Source organism: Aptenodytes patagonicus, chromosome 5, assembly GCF_965638725.1.
Source record: "Aptenodytes patagonicus chromosome 5, bAptPat1.pri.cur, whole genome shotgun sequence".
Taxonomy (NCBI): domain Eukaryota; kingdom Metazoa; phylum Chordata; class Aves; order Sphenisciformes; family Spheniscidae; genus Aptenodytes; species Aptenodytes patagonicus.
The window spans coordinates 51787582-51812168 of record NC_134953.1 but is presented as its reverse complement, the minus strand read 5'-3'; the positions used below and the strand labels follow the sequence as shown (position 1 = coordinate 51812168).

The 24587-nt window shown below is 39.2% G+C and overlaps 2 protein-coding genes across 3 annotated transcripts; one reads left to right on the top strand and one right to left on the bottom strand.

Annotated features, from left to right (window-relative positions):
• Nucleotides 1–93: 93 nt before the first annotated feature.
• FIRRM (FIGNL1 interacting regulator of recombination and mitosis) lies at nt 94–19209 on the bottom strand. The gene is made up of 24 exons (XM_076339743.1): nt 19065–19209; nt 18512–18551; nt 17693–17781; nt 16367–16471; nt 15658–15798; nt 14494–14656; nt 14034–14118; nt 13333–13471; nt 12752–12832; nt 11702–11766; nt 9860–10008; nt 8798–8906; nt 8113–8299; nt 7021–7103; nt 6587–6638; nt 6159–6248; nt 5299–5484; nt 4485–4607; nt 3467–3562; nt 2926–3039; nt 2382–2486; nt 1999–2079; nt 1105–1218; nt 94–792 (listed from the first exon to the last, which is right to left on the bottom strand). Exons 1-24 carry the CDS (start codon nt 19161–19163, stop codon nt 607–609), a joined length of 2682 nt encoding a protein of 893 aa, XP_076195858.1. The 5' UTR covers nt 19164–19209; the 3' UTR covers nt 94–606.
• Nucleotides 19210–19317: 108 nt separating this feature from the next.
• METTL18 (methyltransferase 18, RPL3 N3(tau)-histidine) lies at nt 19318–23879 on the top strand. Of its 2 annotated transcripts, XM_076339741.1 has the most exons (3): nt 19318–19384; nt 19940–20944; nt 21938–23879. In XM_076339741.1, exons 2-3 carry the CDS (start codon nt 20145–20147, stop codon nt 21978–21980), a joined length of 843 nt encoding a protein of 280 aa, XP_076195856.1. In that variant the 5' UTR covers nt 19318–19384; nt 19940–20144; the 3' UTR covers nt 21981–23879. The 2 variants fall into 2 exon arrangements, with proteins under 2 accessions (XP_076195856.1, XP_076195855.1); XM_076339740.1 differs by having other exon boundaries at nt 19940–21939.
• The last annotated feature ends 708 nt before the right edge of the window (nt 23880–24587 follow it).

Below are 24587 nucleotides of genomic sequence, written 5' to 3'. Positions count from 1 at the left end.
CAAGAGGTGCTAGGAACAGTGCAGTGAAGGACCACTGAACACAAACTACTTAAGCACCGCATTCTTTCTGCTCTTAACTGTGACCAATAAAGATTATTTTTAAAAGATAATGTAATGGAACCAACAGCAGAGGTATGTTCAGAGAACAGTATAGAGCCTTAAATTGTTATTCTTGAGTGTATGTTAAAATTAAGATAAAACCACCTACTGCCTGGTCACCTGTATGTGACAGGAACAAATGTAACCGTTACTTTTACAACAGAATCAAACACCTTAGTATTCAGAATACAATCTCATGAAATGTTTATCATCATCATACAGTAGCTTAGAAGAGCAGGCTATAATACATTGGCAATATACAAAATGACAGCTCAGATGCACAATAGTGTCCATTAAAATATATCAGTCCTTCCAGCCAGTTATTATGAAAGATGGGCCAACATCTCATACCTCAGTTCATTTTGGCACATTAACCGAGACCCAGCAGTACAGTAGAACATCGCCCCATGTCACAGCTTTTTCTTCAGCAATCATGGTACAAAGGCATCTCTTCCCTCAGAACAGGGAGCTGAGCTGTTTTACTGTCTCTAAAACCTGTTGAGCACCTTACCGTACACTGTCTCTGAGGATGGCTACAGCTGTATGTAGAGCCTCCAGTTTCACTGCAAGCCAAGGAGGGGGCGACCCTTTCCGGAGCAGCAGCTTCACAGCCTCCACTGCCCCCTCCATCGTGCCTACTGCTGACTTATACTGCTCCTCAGAGGGTGGGTGACATGCCCTTTTTGCCAGAGGCTGCAGATTTAAATAAACATGAGACATCATTTATAATGCTCTACATTGAGTGATCAGTCTTCATCCAAATGCAAGAAAACCCTTCAATGGATAAGAGCCGGAAGAAACTCCCTTGCCCTGTGAGAGTTCTTGCCAGCTGGCAGGCAGGATAGAGCATTCAGGTATAGTATTAAGGGCCAGGAGTGCATGAGACCTTTTTTCTTAGAACATGGAGGGCAGCAAGACTATCGTGAACCTCTTTTAGATACTTCCCAGAACTGACAGAAATCAACAATAGAGCCCAGACAGTTTAAAGAAAAGAAGTGCACATACCTCTCCTGTTGACTCCAGTTCTCCAGCCATTTTCATAAACTGTGCACTGCAGGTAATCCTTTCTTGTTTCATGCGTTCTGTTCGTGCTTCTGTTGTCTCTTCTACTTGCCTCGTCTAGGGAGAAAGCCACAGGAGAGGTAACTAAACCAAGGTGGCATTACCAACCTCCATAGGCTCAATTTGTATACCAGAACAAGGGGGAAGGAATGAGAGATCTTAACACGCAGTTCAAATTGAATCTAATTTCTCACACACTCTTCTGAGCAGGAGATTGAAGTTATCTACAACTTTGGTGTAGCATCACTGGCAGCTATCAGTTCTGTTGCCAATTACCTGCTTGTCAAAAACTGCTCATCCAGATAGCCCTGCCTTAGGTTACAGCATGACAACCACCACCTCTCCCGCTATGTTCTGCATGAACAGCCATCTGCTCTTGAGAGAATTTTTTCTAACATGCAGAAAGGACCAAGATGCTTCATACATGTCCATTTAGCTTTCAGAAACTGAGCCAAGAGAAACGGGGAAGGAAATTACACAAATGGAATGATGAAATTCCTGTCTTTTTAATAGTTAACTTCTCTGCTTACAACAGTAATTGTGCAATTTAGTAATTTTTTTTTCTTCAAGGAGGGAAAAGCAAGGCATTTAAATCAAGGTGGGGAAGTACTGGAAGAGCAGCATGCATAGGAATGGCAGTTGTTAATTCTGCTGATTAAAACAAGTAGAAAAGTTCAACCAGATCCCAGTTAACAGAACAATTTAATTTAAACTTACTTATTTAATCGCCATGCAGATGATGCAGGTGTAGACATAGACATAGGCCATGTACAACTTACTTATATGGATGTGTACATCAACTAAGCAAGCAGTAAAATGGTTCAACAACATAAATACCTTAGCCAGAAAACTAACAACTTTGTTCTTAGTTTCTTCAGAATTAAGGCACTGAGGAACAACATCTTCATGGCTTGTTTCCTGTCAAAAATGTTGAGTAACAGTTCCTTAGTACATTCATATTAACAAAGGAATAGACAAAGTAAAAAATGTTTCTATGACTCTGCAACCAATCTAAGCAACCAATGCTTAATTTTCCTTCACTTCCAGCTCCTGAAATCCCTTATAACTGCATTAGCCCTCATTACTTCTGATGTGCAGTAGCATCTGTAATACTAAGATCCAAATTGGTCAGTAGAAGAGCAGCAAACAGACGAAAGAATTTCTGTACAACAAAAGTTAACAGAGCCAAATACCTGCATCCAGAGTTCTGCTATGCTTACCTCTGCAAAGTGCATGAATGCCTCCAATGCGTGCTGATGAATCAGCCAGGTCTGGTCAGCTAGCAGAGAAGCAAACAAACACGACAACTGGGGTGCAACTTGCCTCTGAAAGAGGAACAAATATCTATCGGTTCCAAAGAGTTAGTTGTGCATACCTTGGCATCATGATTTACTATTAAAGGATCGCTCTAAGGTCAAGGGACAGGTTTGTGAAATGTGAGAGTGCTACTGCCCTGTCTGGCAAAAAAACACTGTAAGGGAGGTGACATGTTCTATTCTTTCTTCTTGGAGGTTCAAATGTCAGTCCTTTCTAACTGGTGAGAAGCAACAAGCAAATGAATAAATGAAAAATCTAACATGCAGTCAGCATGTCTCGATGAAAAATAAAACTGCCATAGACCATTAATAAGTCTCCAAGATGACTATGTCATGGCACTCCTGTATGTATTTATGAACTTGATCCTTCACTTTATATTTAAATAAATAGCATATATTTTCATCAAAAGACTGAATAGTATCTAAATAAAGCCACAATTATATTTACCTGTGCTTCTTGTGGTATAAACACCTTTCCCATAGAAGAGAGAAAATCCACCATCGCTAGACGAACATGATCTGGGGGATCCAACTGGAAAAGGGAAGACTGCAGTGCAAATACCTGCAAAAAGCAAACCCCAGCGAAGCTCCATCAAACAGATTGCAGGTAAAAACCGTTCTGTCTCATCTTTAAATCTGAGGACATTGATTTTGGAAAACTGGACTGAAAACAAAAGGAGGTGTGCTACACCTAGGATAAAGCTGCAGTGTGCATTTTAGAAAGAAATAAGCATGCTCTATAGCACATCCATGTATCTTAATTATCTTACAGAGTTACGGGATTCTCAAAAGCAATGTTAACCAAAGTGCCACACGCTTGGTTTAAAGACCAGGAAAGTCATCAAGGAAGAAATAAAATTAGGAACCTCCATGTGTTAAGAGAAGACCAGACCATGAAATAACTCATTTGAGAATTCAGTAAGTCACAAAGAACTTGGTTTTCATGAAGTAAATTATTCATAAGAAGGTTTGGTTTTGTTTTTTTTTACCTGAGTAATCAGTTGAACATCTAATGCTTGGATGAAAAATTCCAAAAGGTGAAGTAATAGACACAGGGTCTGCTGGAGACATGGCTCATCTGAGACCTTCAACAGATCACAAGATATTAGTAACATTGCATTTTAGCTTATGGAATAACTACTTAAGAAAGAATTTAAAGTTACAGTAGTGTTCCAAGATTCTTAGCCTAACTTCACACACATAAAACAACACACCGTTATAGCAGAAGAAAATAGTGAAATAGTCATATCAATATTTCTATGTAGTCATATTTTACAAGACCCTTTAATTTTTCTTAAGAATATTTCTTATCCCTCACGTCCTTCCTCCACTCACCAATATAAGCAGCTAAAGGTTATCTGAACTATTTCTTTTCACTTATCAGTTGCCAAATGTCTTCACAGAATGGCTGAGGTTGGAAGAGACCTCTGAAGGGGCATATTGTTGGCTCTTCTTCACCCCCACTCTCAAACTTTCTTTTTCAATCTGGAGTATGAATCATGACAATCCTTTTTTCTTTACTGCAGTTGCAGACATGAACAGGTATACAGTCGCAAGGGAATCGCCTTACCCCCTTGTTCTCAAATACAGAGGAAGGTTACTAGCGCTATGGGTTTTCACGTGCTAAGCTATGTACTAATTAAATCACCATGAGTTTTTGTTCACATTCTAATGAATATTTAAAACAGGCCAAATTTGCAACTGGTATGAATCAGAATGAGGTATTTCAGACTTCTCGTTAAGCACATCTGAATCTGACACTGAGTAACAGATGGAGTAGCAAGGAGCCATATATGTAACATTCAGGAAAATTCAAACTCCGGTTCCCAGAGCATGCGCCTGCCTAATACGTAAACCAGCTGACAGCAGATGGGCAGCACAGTGACACTGTGCTTTACAGAAATGGTCCAATCCAAGTAAAACAACTTAGTAACAAACACATGATGAAACAGCACCAGCCTCTCAAAGACATCATACTTTCACCATTGGAGCAGCAAATTCTCTTACCTGCTTAGCCTGGAGAAAAGTCCAGAACTGACCAAGCACTCCCAAGATAGATGCCTGAAGTTCTGCCTCCAGAGTGTCACCAGCAAAATTGTAGGCAGCCAGCAGGACAGAAAGGGCAGTATTCTAGTAGGAAAAAATGTTTAAGTAAGACCAAAAAAACCTACACGTAAAAGGAACCAAAACCCCAGGCTCATATTAAACATCTAAAATGATACAAGATGGCAAGAAGCCCAATGTGCTGTGTCAGTGGTGCGGTACAGCTAATCCACCAGGCCACCGGCCAATAAAGCTTCCAAAGCGAGGAAACCACCCGTTACTTCTGTGAGTTTCACACGGTGCTGTAGTCATTAGCTGCACTGGCCTGCGAAAGCTGGCAGCAGATACTTCATGTGGAAGTTTCTGCTTTCTCACACTCCTCTCCTTCGCCAAGGAAACCACTGAGCATCTTTCAGATCTGGTAACGCATAAAAACAGCCAGGACTTTAAAACTTAAAAGTAATTGTATGACATAGTATAAATCAGAAATTCTAAAGAAAAATACATCTGCTCACCCAGAGAGCAGACAACAACTAGAATAACTAATAAGCCACATGACCTCCACTATCATCACCCTCAGAGCAGAGGGCCCTAAGGTGCTGTGTACTAGAAGAAAAAAATTAAAATGACAATTCTTGCTCATGCGTTTGCCAGTTGGGCATGGAAAAAAGCTGTGCAACACACAGAAAAATAGAATTGAGGTGACAGCAACAGAACCCTTGTAGTCTGGAAATCCAGAGTTCACACATTTTTACAAAGAGAACTAAGTCTCCTTTACCACAGGTCGGAGCTCTCCCACAGCGTGCCTGCTATTCAGCCATCGCCTGCACCGTGCAAGCCCTGCCACACAGAGCTGACATGCCACTCGTTTCCTAAGATCAGGATTCAGGGCCTTGAGGGATATGTGCTGCCACACAGCCAAGTTCTCCTCCTCTTCTGGAAGAAACTTATGAGCAAATTCTACCTGCAAACAAAAGTTAATAGGAACTAAACAGAGCAGAAGACAATTTGATAACCTGTCAGAAAGCTGAGAAACCAAAATGCACTACCAGTTTGCTTTAGAAATATTACATGAAAAAAATTGTGTAAAAACTTTCGTTTAAATAAAATCCAACTTTTTATATAAAAACCTTATAAAACTGCCACCTCCCTTGTCACCTATAGGACATCAGAATGATTAAGCAACTTCAGCTGCTTGAAGCAATGGCCCTAGCAAGTAGAAGAAAGAGCTTTAGCCTCTCTGAGGTGTATAGAGAGGCACTGACGGGAAAGGATACTACTCTTTGTATCTGATGACATGAGAACACTCATGAACACCAGTCGCAGATGCAATGGCAGGACATACAGTTTCAGCAAATCTGGGAGATGTCCCGTTTTCATACTTGGTCAAAAAAAGGACTTCACTGGCACCCAGTAAGACCACTCTTAGAAAGGTATATGTGCCGTTGTTGTTTTTATTAAAGAGCACATCTGCACAAATTAGGATCCACTATGACAAAGTAATATCAACTGCAGCAAGCAAAGTAATATCAACTCAACATCCTGCCACTTCTGAAGAACTGAAAGAGGAAATTTTAATGCAGGCTACTTATTTAAATCTCTTCTATTAAGGACAGAAGATGCTGGTGCTATACTTGCCTGATGATCTGGAGCCATCAGGAACAGCATACGCCTCAGCAGAACACCCAAGGCAGAGACCTGGTAACAGTCACTGGGCCAAGTCTTTATCTGAATTAGGAAAACAGGGAATGCATCTAATTAAATTAAGAGAAAAATCACCACTCGGCAAATGAATTCTATACAGAATGTTCTGAGAGTTGTTATGTGGGATCACAGCAGTAACACGAAATAAAACAATGCAGGACATGCTGGAAATACTAGGCATATTGCTTTATATTTTCAAAGTACTGCTTTTGCTACTTATTAACCCAATTTGAGGAAATAAAACAGTCTCAATTTTGGATTTGGAAAAAGATTAAACTCCTGTCTCAGGTCATTTAGAAAGTTTGCCAGTAGAACTAGGATTAAAGCTGATGCTGAATTGCAAACATCACTGTGCTTCTTACCAAGTGGGCAATCACAACAACGTGGTGAGCGCACAGTTCAGCTGTCCCATACCTGGAATGTGAGAGAGAGACAGAAGCTTGTGAGTTTGTACTTCCTACTCTTTTACGGACTAACTATTATAAATTTTGTCTGAGAGATGGCCATTTCCTCTAACATATTTAAACTTGATATGCACAGACACAATTTACTTGAGAGAACCATTCAAAAAAACAATTATTAAATAATAGAAAAGGTATGTTCCCCTTACTTGCATGAATGTAAAAATGGCTAAGCCATTTCTGCTCCTAATTTTCAAATACGCTCTATATCTGAAAAGAATCTAATTCTGGGACAATTTTGTCTTAAAAAAAATCTCTCTCAAGGAATTATGTACAACAACAGAACTAACTGGATCTGTGGAAATCCTGCTTGACCTATAATAAAAGCATCTTACCGGGCAAGGAAGCACCACGAGTCCATCGCTAGCAGAGACGTGATCATACTAGAACCCAGCACAGCATCCAGCAGAGCATACTCCTGAGGAGAATTCACACAGAAACAGATTGCAGGCCTACTATTACTTTTACTCCACTAATTAGCATAAAACCTAATAAGATTTTCAGCTTATCGAATTTAAAATGTTTTAAGAACTCATTTTCATACTCTATATTCAGCTATACCATCAAGCAAGCAGCGACACCTTTAGTTTTGCATGCTTTGAATGTACATGTACATTCATTTCAATGGGCTGAGGATCCTTCACTTTTCAAAACATTTCATCATGTGCATCCCTCCTTTGCAAGGCAACTTTTATGATTATTTTTTTTTTTAAACCAATTTTCTTGCCAGCTTTACTGGCAGCTTCCTGAAAACCAAATAAAACCTTTTCCTCTTTTAGGAACACAAATTTTATCTGAAAGAAGAACGTAGCATTCAGAAAAAAAAAGCTAAATAGGGCTATAATTTTTGTGACAGCTCTTAACTTTATAAAGGTTTACATTTATCTAGAGGTTCTTTTGTCTATGTGCAGTAAAAAGTGAAAAACTTTTAAAACATTATATAATGTTAATCAAAGCCCAGAATACTCCTCTGAAGTAGAAAAATTTACTCATTACCATTTTATGGTATGTTCTTAGCTGAAATCACAACAATATAATCTACTCTAAATATTAAATCCTACTTTATTACTTCACAGCATAGACTAACAAAACCAGGTAAATTTAATACAAGTTGAATACTACATAAAAGAAAGCACTGAACTTTTATAACAACTTGACCTCCCCCCCTCCCAAAGAGAACAAAAATTAACACCACCACTGAGGTTCTCAAGAACTTGTATGAAGCTTTATTTTCCCCTTTCCCACAAGTGACATTTGCTGCATAACTGAACTCCAGTCATGTAACTGTGTCACGGCTGCTTTCTGCAGAACCACTTCATACCTAAGCATCTCTTTAGAGCTAGATCATTAGATAGAACTCATTCTTTTTTAAATAGTACCTATGCATCACAACAGCTGAAGAGATGATAAGCAACAAGCAATCTTACCAGCTGAGGAAAGTGTGATGAGAGTGTGGAAGCAATGAAGGAGCACAGGTGGACACAGACATAGTGATACAGGGTGATGGGAACTGCTGGCTGTCCTGTACTGATCACCTCTGGCAAACAAACAGGGAAGGAAAGCTCGCCAGAACATTGCTGGAAACTGAAGAAGAGAGCTGAAAACAAAGACAGGCTGCAAGGGTAAAAGAAAAACGATTGGGTTACAGATATGCAAATCCCAAATCCTGCAAACAACATCTGTACTACAGAATCTTTGTCTCTGACCGGAAACGGTGGCAGTAACTTCAGTGCTTTTACACTAGATTTATGCTCCTGACTACCTTCCTCTTTTACAAATTCAGGTGACTATTAGGGGGTTCAGGCATAAAAATGCAAGATTTTAAATTAGTGAAGTATCAACACATTATACACACACCTCTCTTCTTATCCTGGAAGTAGTCTAAATACCATTCCTTTCCTGGAAAAACAAAGACATCTCTGGCTCTGTATCCTTCGCTCCTGAAGCACCGAACATCAGATCCTGTTTTTCTGAGCGTAAGGATGTAAATCTGTAGAGTCTGACAAATTTTACTATTCGGTTGCGAGGGAAACCCCAGCAACTGAGCCCCTCTGTTTGCCCATATAGACTGATCATTGTGGTGAAGAATTAGAGCGAAAACCTTTTTAGTACCTTTTTCCTGTGTTCCAGAGAGTTTGCACTTCTTCAGGCTGAGAGGACAGCTTGTCCATTATGGTAATCAGGACAAGACACTGGGGCAGCTGCTGCTCAGGAGGGAGATCTGTAGAAGTTTTTTTAAAATATGATGCTAGTTGCCCTGGTAAAATATATCGTGTGTGTAAACTGGCTTTTAAGCAAGTGACAAACGATGAACAACTGGTGAAACATGAAAGTTCCCAGTAAAACAATCAAAAATCACTTACAGACACAGCTGGAAAAAAAAGGAATGCTTCGTCATGAACATTATGTTTGAAGTGAAAATTAAATGCAATATACTATTTCAGATAAAAGCTAAATAAAATATTCCAGTTCTGAACTGTCACTGCAACATGCTGCAAAGGAGTTACAATCTGGGTGCCTCATGCTTCCAGTCTCCTTGAAAGCACTGGATGCCTCAAACACTGAAAACACAAAGTTTTCTTCTAAGTGTGCCAGGATAATCACAAGGCCAGAGTGCACATGTTGGGGGGAAGTAAGACCAGCTCACAGAGAGAAAAGGAGCAACTGATGCTCACACCATATCTCCCAAGAGGAGGCAACAGCTATCTCAGAATTATGACATGTTGATCAGGGCAGAAATGACAAAAAGCTGATCATTTTTCAGTTTCAGGGCATTCTACTTTCTACAGAAAATAATTCATTTAGGAAAAATAGCTGTCTTCCCCCACCAACAGAACAGCAGAAAAATTTCAGCCTACTTTGAAAGTTTGTGACAAATGTGGATTGACATTATGCAAAACAGCAGAACTGATAGGATTTCTGTTAACCAGATTAATATTGAATTTACTGTGAGTACTTTGGAAAAGATGCATTCAACAGCAACGTGAACTATCTGTTATAAAATTCATCTGAGTTAGTGTGCAACTGGCTATACCATAGTACTTACAAAAGAATTAGAGGCAGGCAAACCAGTACAGAATATTGCCTGTGGTCCAGAAAGTCAAAATGTCAATCCTGATCCCTCAGAGATGCTTACATAGACCTATAGCAGTGGTAGCTGTATTTAAAACCCACCTAACTTTTCACTTAACACTTGCTCCATAAAAGGGCTAAAGGGAAGAAGCTGGTTGATGAGAGGGTCCAGAGCCACAAGAAAAACTCGGGATATTTCATCTTGATGAACTTCTGAGATCTCTGGAGCATAGAGACTGGGAGGAAATTTGCTGAGGGGGCACGAAAAAAAAAAGTTAAATATTCTCAGTAGCATTTTTCAGTAACATTACTTTTCAAAAGAACTACAAAAAGGCAAATCCATGATTTCCTTGTTATTGTGAAATAAAAGACAGAAAAGGCTCCCCATTTTAGAATATCTATTATAGCCTGAGAGTAACAACTCTGCATTCAGCCTTTAAACTAAGCATCACAATCCAATATTTTACTAAACATTGAAAGAAAACCTTACAAGCTCACAGAAAATGCATGTAAAATCCATAACATATATAAGATGAAATATATTGAATCACAAAAAAGTCAAGTAATGAAAAGCCAAGAAAACACCTATATACACAATTTGACAGTCATAAATGTGACAGCACTAATTTAACACATGACACTAATAAAAGGGTACCACAATTTCTGTGAAGAGAAAAAAACCCAGGCAATAAAAGAAAAAAAGAAGTCATATGAGAATAAAGCAAAAGAGATCATGAAATGAAAACCTTCTACTCTTGCAGCGTATAAAGTGACTGTAAAAATGCTACCTTTCTACTCAAAAATCCTGCTCAGTTTTGCTGAGTGAATAAAAGTTTACAACCTTCCGCTTGAGTAAGATCTACAAGGTAAGTAAAGTTAGAAGAGGAAACTCGTAAAAAAATATCCACCTGATCTTGCAGTGAAACATGCAGTGAACTCATGCGTGCATCTCACAAAAGAACCTGGTTTCAATTCCAAAAGAATGACTGAAATCAGCTCTCTATTATAAAAGTCCACTTTCCCCTATTCTTCTGCACTATTGCAGCAAATAGAACAAAACTTTTGAAAGAAAAATGATAAGCCACTTGCAGACTGTTATGTTTTATGAGCATAACTTTAAAAAAAGTGTTTGCTTCTGGGAGAACCAGAGAGTCCTTTTGTGAGATTTCAGAAGATTATAAACACAACAGTAAAGCTATGAAAAATTTCAGGATACTCTGTTTCTGATCCTCTCTCCCTTCAGGACAAATGGTTTGATACTTTGTCTTAAATTTGAAACAATCTGTCAAATTGTTGCTGCTGACACCTGCATTTAATCTTTTTTTTTTTCTTTCACTAGAATTTAAGACAGAGAAAAAGAGTTGGGTGGCTGTTTCATTATATAGGAAACAGAAAGGAATTAGGATTACTAGGGGATGGTAATCCTGAATTGCCTTGACTTTGCATGATTTGACTAACATCACGCTACTGTTTGTTTCAAAGTGGAAGGTACACTGCTGGGTTGCTCTGTTTTAGCTCTGCCTAACTGCTTCATTGCAAGGTGACTGAAGGGTGAATCCTACCTTCAGGAATTTTGACTTTAGGAACAAGAATTTTCAAATGGAATTGCATGAATAGACCCAGTGTCCAGGACAATCAATCTGCATATTGTACACATAACTTGTTAAGAAATGTTGACATAATCAATTGCAACAAAACTAGTGTCTTGTCAATATCGGACACTCACGAGCACTGATCAAGAATGGGTTTAAGGTAAGTAGTACCACACAAAAATGTCCAATTTATTAAAAATATTTTTTTATATTTCTGTACATGAAAAAAGAAAGGAACAACTCTGGAACGAGAACTGTATTTTTATATCTCAAAATACCTGCAACTTTAAGAATGTAATATGGAGATGTTATTAAGACACTATCAATAATCACTTATTTGTACTTCACTTACTTGTATATCTGAAGAAAGAGCTGATGTAACTGAGAGCACGAATCAGCGAAGAAAGAAAGAAATTCCTGCAAAAGCCATTAATTTTGAATGGTACTTTTAATATAAAATACATGATTAAATACACTTTCTTTCTGTTCTGCTATATTGGTATGTAAAGTACTACACTGCAAAAACTGGTTAAGTTCTAACAATCCACAGCACAAAGCAAGTGCAAAGCAAACAATAAACAAAGTATTCCTAAGATTAATTACACTACATGTATATATATCATAGGTAAAACAATTAAATTTATAGGCTTATTTAAAAAAAAATAGTAAGTACAGTTGTAATAGCCATAGAGAGCTGCAAAAATCTAAAGTGCTCTCATACATGCTGTAAGGCTGTTTCATCCTGTCGCAATGCTGTTTTACTTTGTGCCAAAAAAAAAAATCACCCCCTTGCTTTTACCCCATAGGACAAAACAGATGCAGAATGCACCATCACTGCTGTTCCTGGAGAGCAAATTTTTTTCATGTACATTCTTAAAATGGGTACATTTACAGCATGTCTTCTAATAATGAGAAAAATAAAGCACAGCAACAAAGTCCAAGGGCCAGGGAAAAAGCAGGAAGTTAGTGTCAGAGCCAACAACAGTACACGGGCATTTCTTCTAACTAATGCCACATCGTTTTCAGTTGTTGAAATGAGGAACAATTCTGAAAACTTAGCAACAGGTTTATCTGCTTAATTCTTCCAGATAAAGTTACTATTGCGTTGACTCAAGGCTGCCTGTAAAGACTGGACATCTCCTACCAACTCCTCAGTGACATTGCTTGTAACAGCTTATTATTCTTGTTTGTTTTTCTGTTAAATCACAGCAGTAACCCTGCTTAGGCTTGTGAGTATATAACAGGTGGAAGAACTACAAGCAGGTTATGCATGGATGTTAATTATACCACCCATATGGTAGAGTCATAAACTGTTAAGATATTATGCAGTACAAAATCATTCCATTCGCAGACCAGAGGCTTAAATTTAGTACTAACATAGAACTCAAGTATTAAAACCTACCTTGGTGTAGTGTACGAGGGAATTAGCAAAGAACCTGCACAGCTTGACTGTCTTCTGGAACAGCCTGAGGTCAGTGCCCTCCTGTCAAAAAAAAAAAAAAAACAGTTCTAAAATTTAATATACAGAGTAATACAATAAAAAAAGAAAGGTAGATTGCTAACAATGTTCAAAACCTATTTCAAACTTGATTGTCTCCAGACTGCAGCTACGGGGGAAAAACTTCAGAAATCTTCAGTATGCCTCAATGTTTTTATAGCAATATTCAGAATTGAAATATTATCTTTTGATTGACCTTGGGATATCGTCAGTTTAGGAAACGAAAAAAATTCCCACAGAGTATGGCGGAAACTTATTTTCACTGCCTCACTAAAACATCCCCAATCTAAACAAAGTTATGGGCCTCATTTTCACGTGGTTTCAAAAGAACAAGGTATTCTGCCTACCACATGAAGTAAAAAAAAAAACCAAACAAAAAAAAACCCCAACAAAAAACCACACCCAAACCACTCCAAGCAATAATACAGCACAAAGAATTTATCCTCCTGAAGTTCAACGGCAGCTTTGAGAGCTTTTTAATTCACCTGTATCTCTGACATCTTCATTTGTTCAGCCAGTTGCAAACAGGAGTGAAAAGAAAGGAGAGTGTCCTTGCACAGGCCACTGAGGATGTCGCTGTGTTTCAGATGGCACTGCAGCAGAGAATGATGCTTCAGGCTTTGCCTAAAAGACAGGAATATAATCAGATATTTAATTGTCAGAAGTGATCATGCATGAGTTAGTACAAATCCAAATAACTAATTCTTCTATTTAGGCTTTTATACAACACTAATTGGTGCAATATCCACGTACACTGAAACCAGCAATTTAGAGAGAACAACCCTCTTCATAGCCATGGCTGAAACACAGAGGAGAGGCAGGATGAAAGTGCAAGACAGCACAACTCAAGCCAAAAACGCCTACAGAACTGCAGGTCAGACCTCTTAAGATTATTTATTCAGACAATGGTGTTTCAAATTCTCTTCTGTATTATAATACAAAGTCAAGCTTCTATTACTTTTTCACATATGATTCCTAACTATCTTCACTGACAGTGCCTTTAACACTACTTACTAGCTAAATTTTTAAATAAATTTCTAAATTTTCTTACTAGCTAAATAGCTAAATTGAATTTTCTAATTTCAATTTTAGTTGAAACTCTGAATATAAAGCTATTGAAACGCTGGTTATTTAAAGTTACAGTCTGTTTATATTACAATAAAATCCAAAGAGTTCAGTGACGTACTTGATGATGAACTTCCACGTATTGGCATGAAGAGCATGGTCCATATTGGAAATGACAGAGCATATCTCCAGCACAGTGTGGATTACTAAGAAGGAAATAACAACAGCAACAACTGAGTTAAATCAGATTCATGAGTTCACAGCTATGCTCCTCTCCTAGGAAAACAGCAGCAATCACAAGTGCTAAGAGAATACCACCAAATTGACACCAAATCAGGAAAATGGCTCAGTGCTTAGGTGCTGCCCCTTTCCTACAAAGCTACACAACATGCCCCATCCCACAGAGAAAGTTTCAGGACAAAAATGGAAATATTTCAAGCTTCAAAATGCTGCTTTCTGAAACGCTGGTCAGGACAGCAGGAACTGAGCATGCTCAGAACCCTGTTCTAAAAATTCAGACGTACTCTCTATAGAAAAAAAGACTTAGCAAGACTAAAAAAAAGTGTTAGATCCACATATACCTGACACCATATCTGTGATGTTATCTTCAGTAGAAGCAGAGTCCATGGAAATCATATCAAGTAGTTCCATCAGCTGCTTCTGAAGAGAGTAAGCTTCCTTGAATGTAGCTTGTAGGAGGTCAGAAATCAAGTGCAGATGCCCACAGTACACTGATTCACTGTCCTGTAGGAAACGGGGAAGAAGAGGTTTAAAAAAAAAAAGAGGAATCACAGCCTGATTTTTCACATGCTGAAAACACCAAGAGCTCTGTCATACATTTCGCTGGAAAAAAGAACAAGGCATAGATGTACCTGCTTTTAACTCAGTACACAGCCAGATCTGTAGCTTCTGCTCGCTAAATATAAAATGCTATTTACCTGCAGCCCCATCAACAACTAATGAAGTCCGCCTGGCTCTAGTGAGTTTAGTGGGCTTTGAATTAGGCCTTGATGCATGAACCTAAGATCATATTTCTGAACAAAACAGTACAAGGTTAGCAACAAAGGGAGTAGCATTCCAAGTATTTCCCAATTCTTTCAAATCAGAATTGTTAAATAAAGGTATGGCACCTGAGTTCAAGTCCTGACATGGAAAACTGCTGTAAATGTTCCCGTAAGAAAGAAAAATTGAAAAGTGAAAGTGAAGGCTGACCAAAAGCTATTGTGTCCTTATAACTACCTTGTTTTATTTTCACTGCTGTAGGGGGAATTACTATTGCATCTGAAAATGCAGATCTGAAACTGGTATACGTTATTCATCGTAACCAACACAAAGATCCTAATCGCAATTTTCAATCCACTTTGGAACTTGCATAGAAATAAGGTAAACAGCACCATTTTGGTAGCCATTTGTAGCTCTCAAAATACTGCAGGTATCAGAAGTGCACAGATTTTACAGAGAGCCTACGTTCATAAGCAAAATGTTCAACTGACATTGATACAAAATAAGGAAATAGCACAGTCTGTGCCTCCCACGACCAGGTCAGATTTACTGGGCAGACAGCTGAAAAATCATCTTTGTACTTGTGCATTAAGTACATTCTGTAAACTATAAAACAACTAAATTTAAATTTAAAAAAAATAATTCAACAACAATATTATTTCAACATGGGATCTTCTTACAAAGTGAGTGTTTCCTAAAAGCCAACCAGTATAAGAATTTTTCTCCTTCTAACACAGACCTACCTTGCAGTGTGTAAAAGTGTTCTTTATTACATAAAGAACCGAGGATGGGAGGGTGCGGATACTCTCCAGAGGCACACACTCTTGCAGTGTGCAGACGTATCGTACGCAACCGGTCAGAGTTTCCAACAGTTGCACCATCGTCTTAAAGCAAGAATAAACAACAACAATCAATGTTTTTCACTCCTGCAATAATTTCAAAAGCATCTTTTCTTAGCTGAATTGCACCTAGATTTTTATGGCATTTAAAGTTCACTGCTATTTGCGTACGTAAGTAGTTTGTTAAAGATGAATGAAGCTCCATAAAATAGTATCAAGCAATTCCAGACCTTTTCTCCGATACCATTTACTCTTTGAAAGATTCGTATTTCTTTTGACTGGTGTTCTCAATTTACAAAAATTTTAAAACTCTGAATTAAGTGACTGCATAAATAGGTGCCAGATTCACTCTTTGAATATGGAGAATCACATTCCATTTGCGTTAGAGAATTTGAGATTTTTTTTTTTTACATTCTGATCAGCATCACACACTAAATGTAATCAAATCATTCACAAAATTTTAATTGAACTTCAACTGCAAAAGAAGTCAAATTACATTTTAGCCAGCGGGTTAGTAGCTAACAAAAACATTCTTAAAAACCTCTTAATTGTTTAGGTAAAAATCAAAGAATAATGTAAACATTCCTTTGACAGCTTATTTCATGGGACTTGCCTGTAAAAGAGTCCTTACAGTACTGCATAACTCTGTATTCTGGCTGGTTAATCCTTTGGCCTCGCTGGATAATTCATACATCAAGTTATCAAATAACTGTAGAGTCTGTCAGAACAAAACAAAACTTAAACATTTTATTTATTTATACGCAAATAGTAACATCATTCTATATCTGCTTGCTTCCTAGGCATGGAGTCCTGGGCTACTGAGATAACTCACAGGAGAAAATAACGCTTTCTAGCATTTGAATCATAAAGCATGATAAAAACCGTCTTACGGTTTTCCCAAATTATAGACAGAAGCTATATTAGCTGTTATTTTCTATAAAATGTTAGTAAAACAAACTTCCTAGCTAATTCACTTGAAATATATACCTCATTCTACCAAAGATTTTTTACTTCGTTAAAACTGCACCATTTTCAAAGGATTTTCATTTTGTCTCAGAAAAATTGTTTTTTTGTTGAGAATGATCAGTAACAGTTTGAATACATAAAGAAATAAGTCCATGACCTAAAAACAACAATAGTTTCTACTTTGGCTGAGATCCTTGGATATTTTACGAGTGTTACTGCTGAGACTGCAAAGACAGTGAGTGGCTTCCAGGCATGTGCAGGATACTACATAAACTGGTATGGTACAGTAATCCTTGTTCAGGATATGCCTGTTATGAGCCATTTTTCTTGTAATCTCCAAAATTTGCTACAGGACATAAAATAAGGTAAATGGAAATCAAGTGGCCATTTTTAAAGGCTTCTTAAAGTATACAAGCTGAGACCTGAAACCTAAGTCAGTAGGCACTGCTTTACTTCAGTTAAAATGTAGGCGTTGAAGAACTTTAATGCAACTACAGCACAAAATTCTCCATCATTTAATCCAAAAAGGGAACATATGTTAGGCCAGTATGGTCTAAAAGTTTTTTCACTATATTCTTCACAAATATCACAATGTTTATTCACGACATATGAGTGTTGGGTTCTTCAGTTTATTTGTCCTGAGAGGCTACCTCACATAAAAATTCTCCACCCTGGTCATTTTATAGAAAGCCCAATCTTCTCAAAAAGAAATAAAACCCAATTCTGTTACTGAATATAGAAAGTAGAACATCATATGTTTGATCCTCTCCCCACCGTAAAGAATGGTAACAATCACGGAAACAATCCAACAACACAAAATTGTCAAACATTTAAAGGGTAACATTTTAATTTCAAGTTTTGTATCCAAAGCAATAATTATATGATGAGACCTCAAAAAAGAATCACTGCATTCTACGCAGGTTTTTAGCACTGGACTGACTGAAAATTCCACATTTAATTGAAGCTGTCGTACCTTCGGTAATACTTTTGAGAAAAAAGTTTGTTCCAAATCTGCAAGGCTGATATGGGGCAAAAACATTTCAGTCAGGATCCTCAAAACACCTGCAAAGCAAAACATTTATAAAACCTTACAGAAAAACAACATGTGACACTATCAGAAATATATAGCAACCTAACAGATGAAACAAAGAACTGCGTCAAGCAGAAACAGATCAGATATTTGATTTTGAGAGCGGCAACGTAACATTTGCCACATATGCATTATCTGAAAAATCAAGTCATAATAACAGCTCCAACATGCATAAACCCATCAATAATATATCACACCTGACTACGTTTAGTTGAAGGCTGAGCACAATTGTTTGCCCATAGAACTAGAATTTTCCATATTCCAAACCGCAAATAGTTGCACATTTAATGTGCTGGTTGGCACTAATATGCAACTTAACAGTGAATGTTAGCAAGACTCCTAAACAGTTACATATCAGCCTCATTTTCTTATCACTATCAGATATTACCAGAGTTTTGCCACCTGTAAGATAACGGCCAAAACCACAATAAAATACAAGATGAAAAGCACCCTTCTTTCAAGTATCTAAAAATCAGAAGTAGTGGAAAGGAAAAAGGAGCCTTACATGCATAGCTTCTTTATGGGCTTTTATAAAGCTTATTCAACATGCAATTAGTGTAACATGCAAGGTCCAGCAGGACTGCTGAAGACCATGAAAGTCATTAGTTATAGCAGAAGTATTTTTAAGTAGTGCAGAATTAATAATGCAATTGCAATACAACGATCCTTAGGAAGAAGAGGCACTTCTTGGTCACTACTTACGAATATGCTCAGTCCAGTCTTCAGACTCTTGATACATAGAGTAAAAGCGTTAAAGAAACTCAAACTCGTTCTGCCATAAAGGTTATCTTTAAAGCATCTGCAGAAGTCACAGTGACTGTTCTCATGCTGTCCCATGTACGCTCCACCCGTTGCACGACATTGGCGGGGATGCTCCATAACCAACGCAGGCAGATATACCTCAGTACCCGCACAATCACCACAAGCATTTCTACAATGCATTGGAGAATAAGTCTTGGAGGTTTTCGGGGGGCAGGGGGGGAATTATCTACAGCGCTAAATGAACCACACGCTATTTTCTGCCGTGAATCTTTTATTTCAGTGAAGGGCTGTACTCATTTCCAGTGAAATACCCGGCACCCAGCTTTTCTGTCCTGTCAGCCCCTTACAAAGCTTGCACCACTTTCCCTCCCACGGATTTATTTGCTTGAACTGTGCAAGGCTGAAGGAGGAACACCTCCGCGCGCACCCCCGCCATTTCGGGGTGGCTCCCCACAGCCACCCAGCAGCCGAACCGCCCTCCCGGGAAGGATATAAGGAGCCGGGGCAGGACGGCGGGCAGCTCCCGGCGGCAGAGGTCCCAGTCCCAGCCTCCCAGCTCTTGCAGGAGCAGCTCGGGGTCCGTTTGGGACATGGCGCCGGCTCCGCTCACCTCAGGGCCGGGCAACGGCGGGAAAAAGTTACCTCCACTATCCCAGCAGCCTCCGCGCCCGCGGTGAAAAAGGGGGCGGGGCGGCTGCGTCCGCAGCCGCCCCGCCCCCTTTTTCACCGCGGGCGCGCATGCGCTTAACGAAGCGGAAGGGGCAGCGGCTCCACGTGGGAGAAGCGGCGGGCGACCGCGTCCGGCAGCCGGGGGTCGGTAACGGGCACAAGGCGGGGCGGGGCGGGGGGGGGGGGGGGGGAAGCGGGGGGAAGCCGGGACCGGATCCCCTTGCCCGGCCTGCATGCTTCAGCCGGGGTGCAGGGACGGGCCTTAACGGCCTTTGCGGGCGTTTTTGCGTTGCTTGAATTTCAGAGGAGCGAGGATAAAGGTTTTTTTTTGGGGGGGGGAGGGGAACCGCGCAGATGAGAAGCTTCGCGGTAGTAACTAAATCAGAGCAAGGAAAACGCCGCTGGGCAGCTGCAGGAGCAATTGTATTTAACGTCAAGAATACGCTTTGTACAGCACTGCATGTTTTTTTCGCCCCTCAGACAGCTAAACGGGAAACGCGGGTTTTGCCAGAATAAGCAGCTACCCTAATTTCCCTGCATATACCTACATTACGTGAGAGATGTGGTCACTTGTAAACACTCTTTTCAGAAATTTAAACGTTTAGAAGGTTTTTAATGAAAATTAGGGTGCTACAGTTAGACGGTTTGTTTATGCTAATATGTGGCAGTTTAATGATACGGAAAACTATTTCTTTCCAGAAGTAATTCACCTGATTCATGGGCAAAACATCTGATATTCTACCAGCAAAGTGCTCTTCCCCATAGCGATAACTACATAAAAATATCCTGTATTAAAAAAACAGAAGGAAAAAAAAGTCTTTGTATCAGTATTGCTCTTAGATGAGTATTTCTGGCTGTAATACATTAAGCTGACTTTTTTTTTTTTAAACTTTTATTCCTGAAAATGGCTTTTCGATTCAATTTTTCTATTGATGAAAATGAGAACAATGAACCAGACACTCACGATAAGACGGACTTACAGCTGTGCTCTCCAAGACACAAGCAGGAATCCACAGAAAAGAGCAAGCAAACTGCTGAGACCGTAGCAGACGCCAGCCCAAGGCTGGGTACTGATAAGCACCAAGATGAGACACCACCAAAGAAAGAGTTCTGCTGTAAAGCGGCCAAGGAGCACGATATTCCTGAAGATCTCGACAAAGTATTGGAAAATAAAGTCATGGAAACAGTATCAGACCTGTATTACATAAATATGTCTGTAGTGGAAATGACGTGTTTGGATGGTACCGATGGAGAAGGCATCGTGTCTAAAAGTGTTGCTTCTCACTCCGACCTCATCCCGGGAGTCTATGAGGGAGGACTGAAAATCTGGGAATGCACCTTTGACCTCATAGACTACTTTTCCGAGGCTGAAATACAGTTTACCAACAAGACGGTATTGGATCTCGGCTGCGGGGCTGGACTGCTGGGAATAGTTGCTTTACGGGGTAAAGCTGACAAAGTCCATTTTCAGGACTACAACAGCACAGTGATTGATGAAATAACCTTGCCTAATGTGGTGGCTAACTGTAGAAGTGAAAGCAATAGGATGGGCAGCGGAGACGACAGAAAAACTAGCAAGCCGCCTTCGAAGAGGCCCAAGAAAGCGGAGTGCTCACCTGATGCGCTCACCAAATGCAGATTTTTTTCTGGAGAGTGGTCTGAAGTCAGCCGGCTCCTGTTAAGCAGCAACAAACCCTTTTCAAAGTATGATATAATTCTCACATCTGAGACCATCTATAATCCTGACTACTACGGTGCTTTGCATGATGCACTGGCTCAGCTCTTGGATAAAAACGGCTGTGTGTATTTGGCAAGCAAAGCACATTATTTTGGGGTTGGCGGTGGTATCCACCTCTTTGAGGAATTCACTGTAGAGAGAAATGTGTTTAGGACCAGCATAGTTAAAATAATTGATAAAGGACTGCAGCGATGTATTATGGAAATGTCCTTTAAAGATTCCAGTTAAAATTCAACCACTGGTCCTTCAAAAATACCTTAAAGACAAAATGTTTTAATCCTCTTATCTCTTTGCTTTTTCCTCTGTTGAGTTATTCTGGTTTGACAAATTAAGGATGCTCGTTATTGAAATGTTTGACAAATTCTGATGTCTGACTAGAAGTGAAGGACTCTTCTGATCCTGGTTTTGCATAGAAAAATAGAGTTCTGCTTAAACTGGCATCTGTTTATGCCAATTGTCATTTACATGTATTTAAAAATTAAGCAAGTCACTGTCCCCAGTCCCCCCCTCTCATTCTTTGGCAGTGCCAGAACTGTACGTCACAGGAGCGGCTGCTGAGCGCAGCCTGAAGGAGATCATTTAGCATCCTACTATAGTGCAGGAAGGGGCTCTCAAGGGTTAGGCTCCCAACTCAGACACGCTTTAACTGCAGCAACAGATTTTGGAATCGACCACATACCTGTGTGCTCTGCTGCTTTGCCACCAGAGGGAGATGTGATGATATTTATCACTTCTGTTCTATTCTGCTAGCAATCTCGCAAGTCTTTGTAATGTTTCCGTATGTAATGCACACGTGACTTTTATTCAAGCCTTTGAAAAGGTGTGCCAGAGAATATTTACTAGTGTGGTCTGTAAATTTTCACATTCAGATTTTGACATCACTCTTAAAAAAATTTCAGCAAGTAATTGGAAATAGCCATACTGTTTTTAGAAATGAATAAAACTGATTTCTGTTTTAGAAGCCGAGTTGAAAGAAGATTCTACACAGGAGAAGTTCCTTAAAACGAACAACCTAAAAAACTACAAATGCAGTCCAGGAAACTGGAGGATGACAGAACTGACCTTTAGGTGACAAGTGGGAAAGGAGATAAACCACGCTTTTGTAGCGGATTGCCAACTAGAGTGCTGTACTGGGTTGGGGTTTGGGGATTTTTTTTTTTTTTACAAGATTTTTCCAGAAATTAAACTGCCCATACACTATGACCCGTTTTCAAAACTTGGAGGGGGATACTGCTGGGGGTACTACTGAACACTCGCACCTCTTCAATCTTTTCAGCAGTTTGGCAGGGCAGCAAGCGTTCCATGTACAAGTCACTCGTGTCCTAGGCTGAAGATAGTGATGTTGCTGAAGAAATTACCTTACCAAAAATGCAAACAAACCCAAAGAACTACAAAACCGGGTCCTGAGTGCTTGGTGTCACCAACAATTCACGCAAAAAAATCCATTGCATGTTTTGTCTTAACCGAAACTGGACAAAAAGCTATCACGTAACTCTTCACAGGTACATCAAAGCTACTGCTTACGCACTGCTTTATTGGGTGCCCTTGCAGAAATATAAACTTAGAGACAGTCAACCACTGGAGTAAACCAGATGCAAGGATAATCCGTGTAGGGGAGAAAGGACAATAGTCTGAGGGGATGGAAAGAAACTTATTACAGCAGTGACCTAAATCACTTTAATTATTGCATAAAGTTCCCGTCATTGCAGGCTATGAAAGTCAACTGCAAGATTCCAATTTTGACTGTGTTGCTATTAAGATAGTCATAGAGGATTTCCTGTACTTTACAGAAGAGCCTTAACAACTACTATTGTTTGAAACACAATTCTAAGTAGACTAATTTAAAGGGATGCTTTGGAAACTACTGAAGTTGCTCTTTTATAGGAGAGAGGGGGAAAAAAAAGCAGTCCGTTGTGCCATGACTGTGATTGCACTTGGGAATTTTTCTGCATCAACTCTGAAACTTACTGATGCTAGACAACTGCTGACTACAGATTGAGGAACAAAAGGAAGTTTTTGCTTTGGCAGATCAATAAAGTACTGTTAACAGTTCTTTTTTGTCAAAACTGGGAAGTTGGAAACAAAGTGATGACCACTTGCCATTTTTCAAACCTCAGTTGTAAGACAAATCGTGGCTTGCACACAGTGACTGAATAGCTTGTTCTACACCTGCTAGGTCTAGTGCTGTTTCAGAGAACGGTACCTGAAGTAATAATAAATATTGACCACTATGACAATGAATATGGTTAAGAACAAGTATCTCATGTATTTTTTGATTAATGAAGGTGGTACTTAAAATCTTCTACCATAATGCTTCCTCTTGAAAATATTCCACAACCAAACTCACTGTCTTGGGTTTTATATACTACTCCTTTGCTCAGCATCCTCATTTTATTCTTGGATTGCTCAAACATAGCTCTGTTTTTGTGCAAATACAGAATCAGAGTTTTTAGGACTTTCAAGTGAAGACTGCTAAGCAGAGCCACAATCTCGCAGCGATTGCACACCTGCAAAACAGGAAACCCCACACAGTATAACTAAGTTCCCATTTCAGAACTACAGATGAGAGTTAATAAAGGATGTTTTTCTCAGGTGAAATCAGCAAAATTAGCATTGGGATTTCCATAATTCCAGATGAATCCTATTCTATTCTATTCTTAAAATTCAGCAGATGAATTCTGCTTCCTCTCAGCATGTAACACTTAGTTTTGTAGGCTGGTGGTTCTGTTTGTGTTTCAACGTCAAATAATACCAGTTTCCCTAATCTACATTAAGGCTTTCTCTACCTGCCAAATCGTCACCACCCTAGTGACCAGTTTCCTGCTTCTCTTTGTGACCTGGAATAAAAATCTTTCACTCACTTGTAATACTTGTACATATTACTTAATAGTTAGGGAAATTAGCATTTCCCCAAATGACATTGCGGTAGAAAAATAGCAGAATTGGGAGGACCCTCAAACTATTTGTTTGATGACACAATAAACCCTTACACATCAGGCCCAATTTCTTGTATGAAGAAACAAAGTAGAGGTCAGCTGGTAACTCAATTTATCAGCTCATTCCAAATCATTCCCCTCACCCCATCCCCTCGCTTTTTAAGAGTCATCACAAGAAATCCTGTCTAAATTATGTCTTTCCTGTAAGTATGGTGGAGAGAAGCATTAAAATCAGTCCTAAAACGTCTCAGAAAACGAAATTAAAAAGCTTGTTTGTTTTAACAGGCGCTATCCTTAACTGATGACTTCCCTTTGAAGACTATTTGCTAGTTTCGGGAAACGAGGCTATTAAAAAAGTCACTTTTGTATACTGGCACCAATTAAATGGCATCCGTTACAGTTATTTTACTAAAGCTTAGGGGAAAAAACCCATGAGGAAAATCAAAGTGGGAAGTGCCCAATTTGCAATTTGTATGCTAGTCTTGGTTACTAGGTACACAGGCATTTAATCACGTTCTGAAATCAAAATCTTGTTAAGAAAAATCAAACCTGCAATCAGTGTTATCATGGCATTTGAAGTGGTGCAGCCAGACAACTATTGCACAAGAGTGTAAAGACAAACAAACAGCAGATGCAAAAGCACATAGAGGCGCTGGAGGGGAAAGTCCAGGCT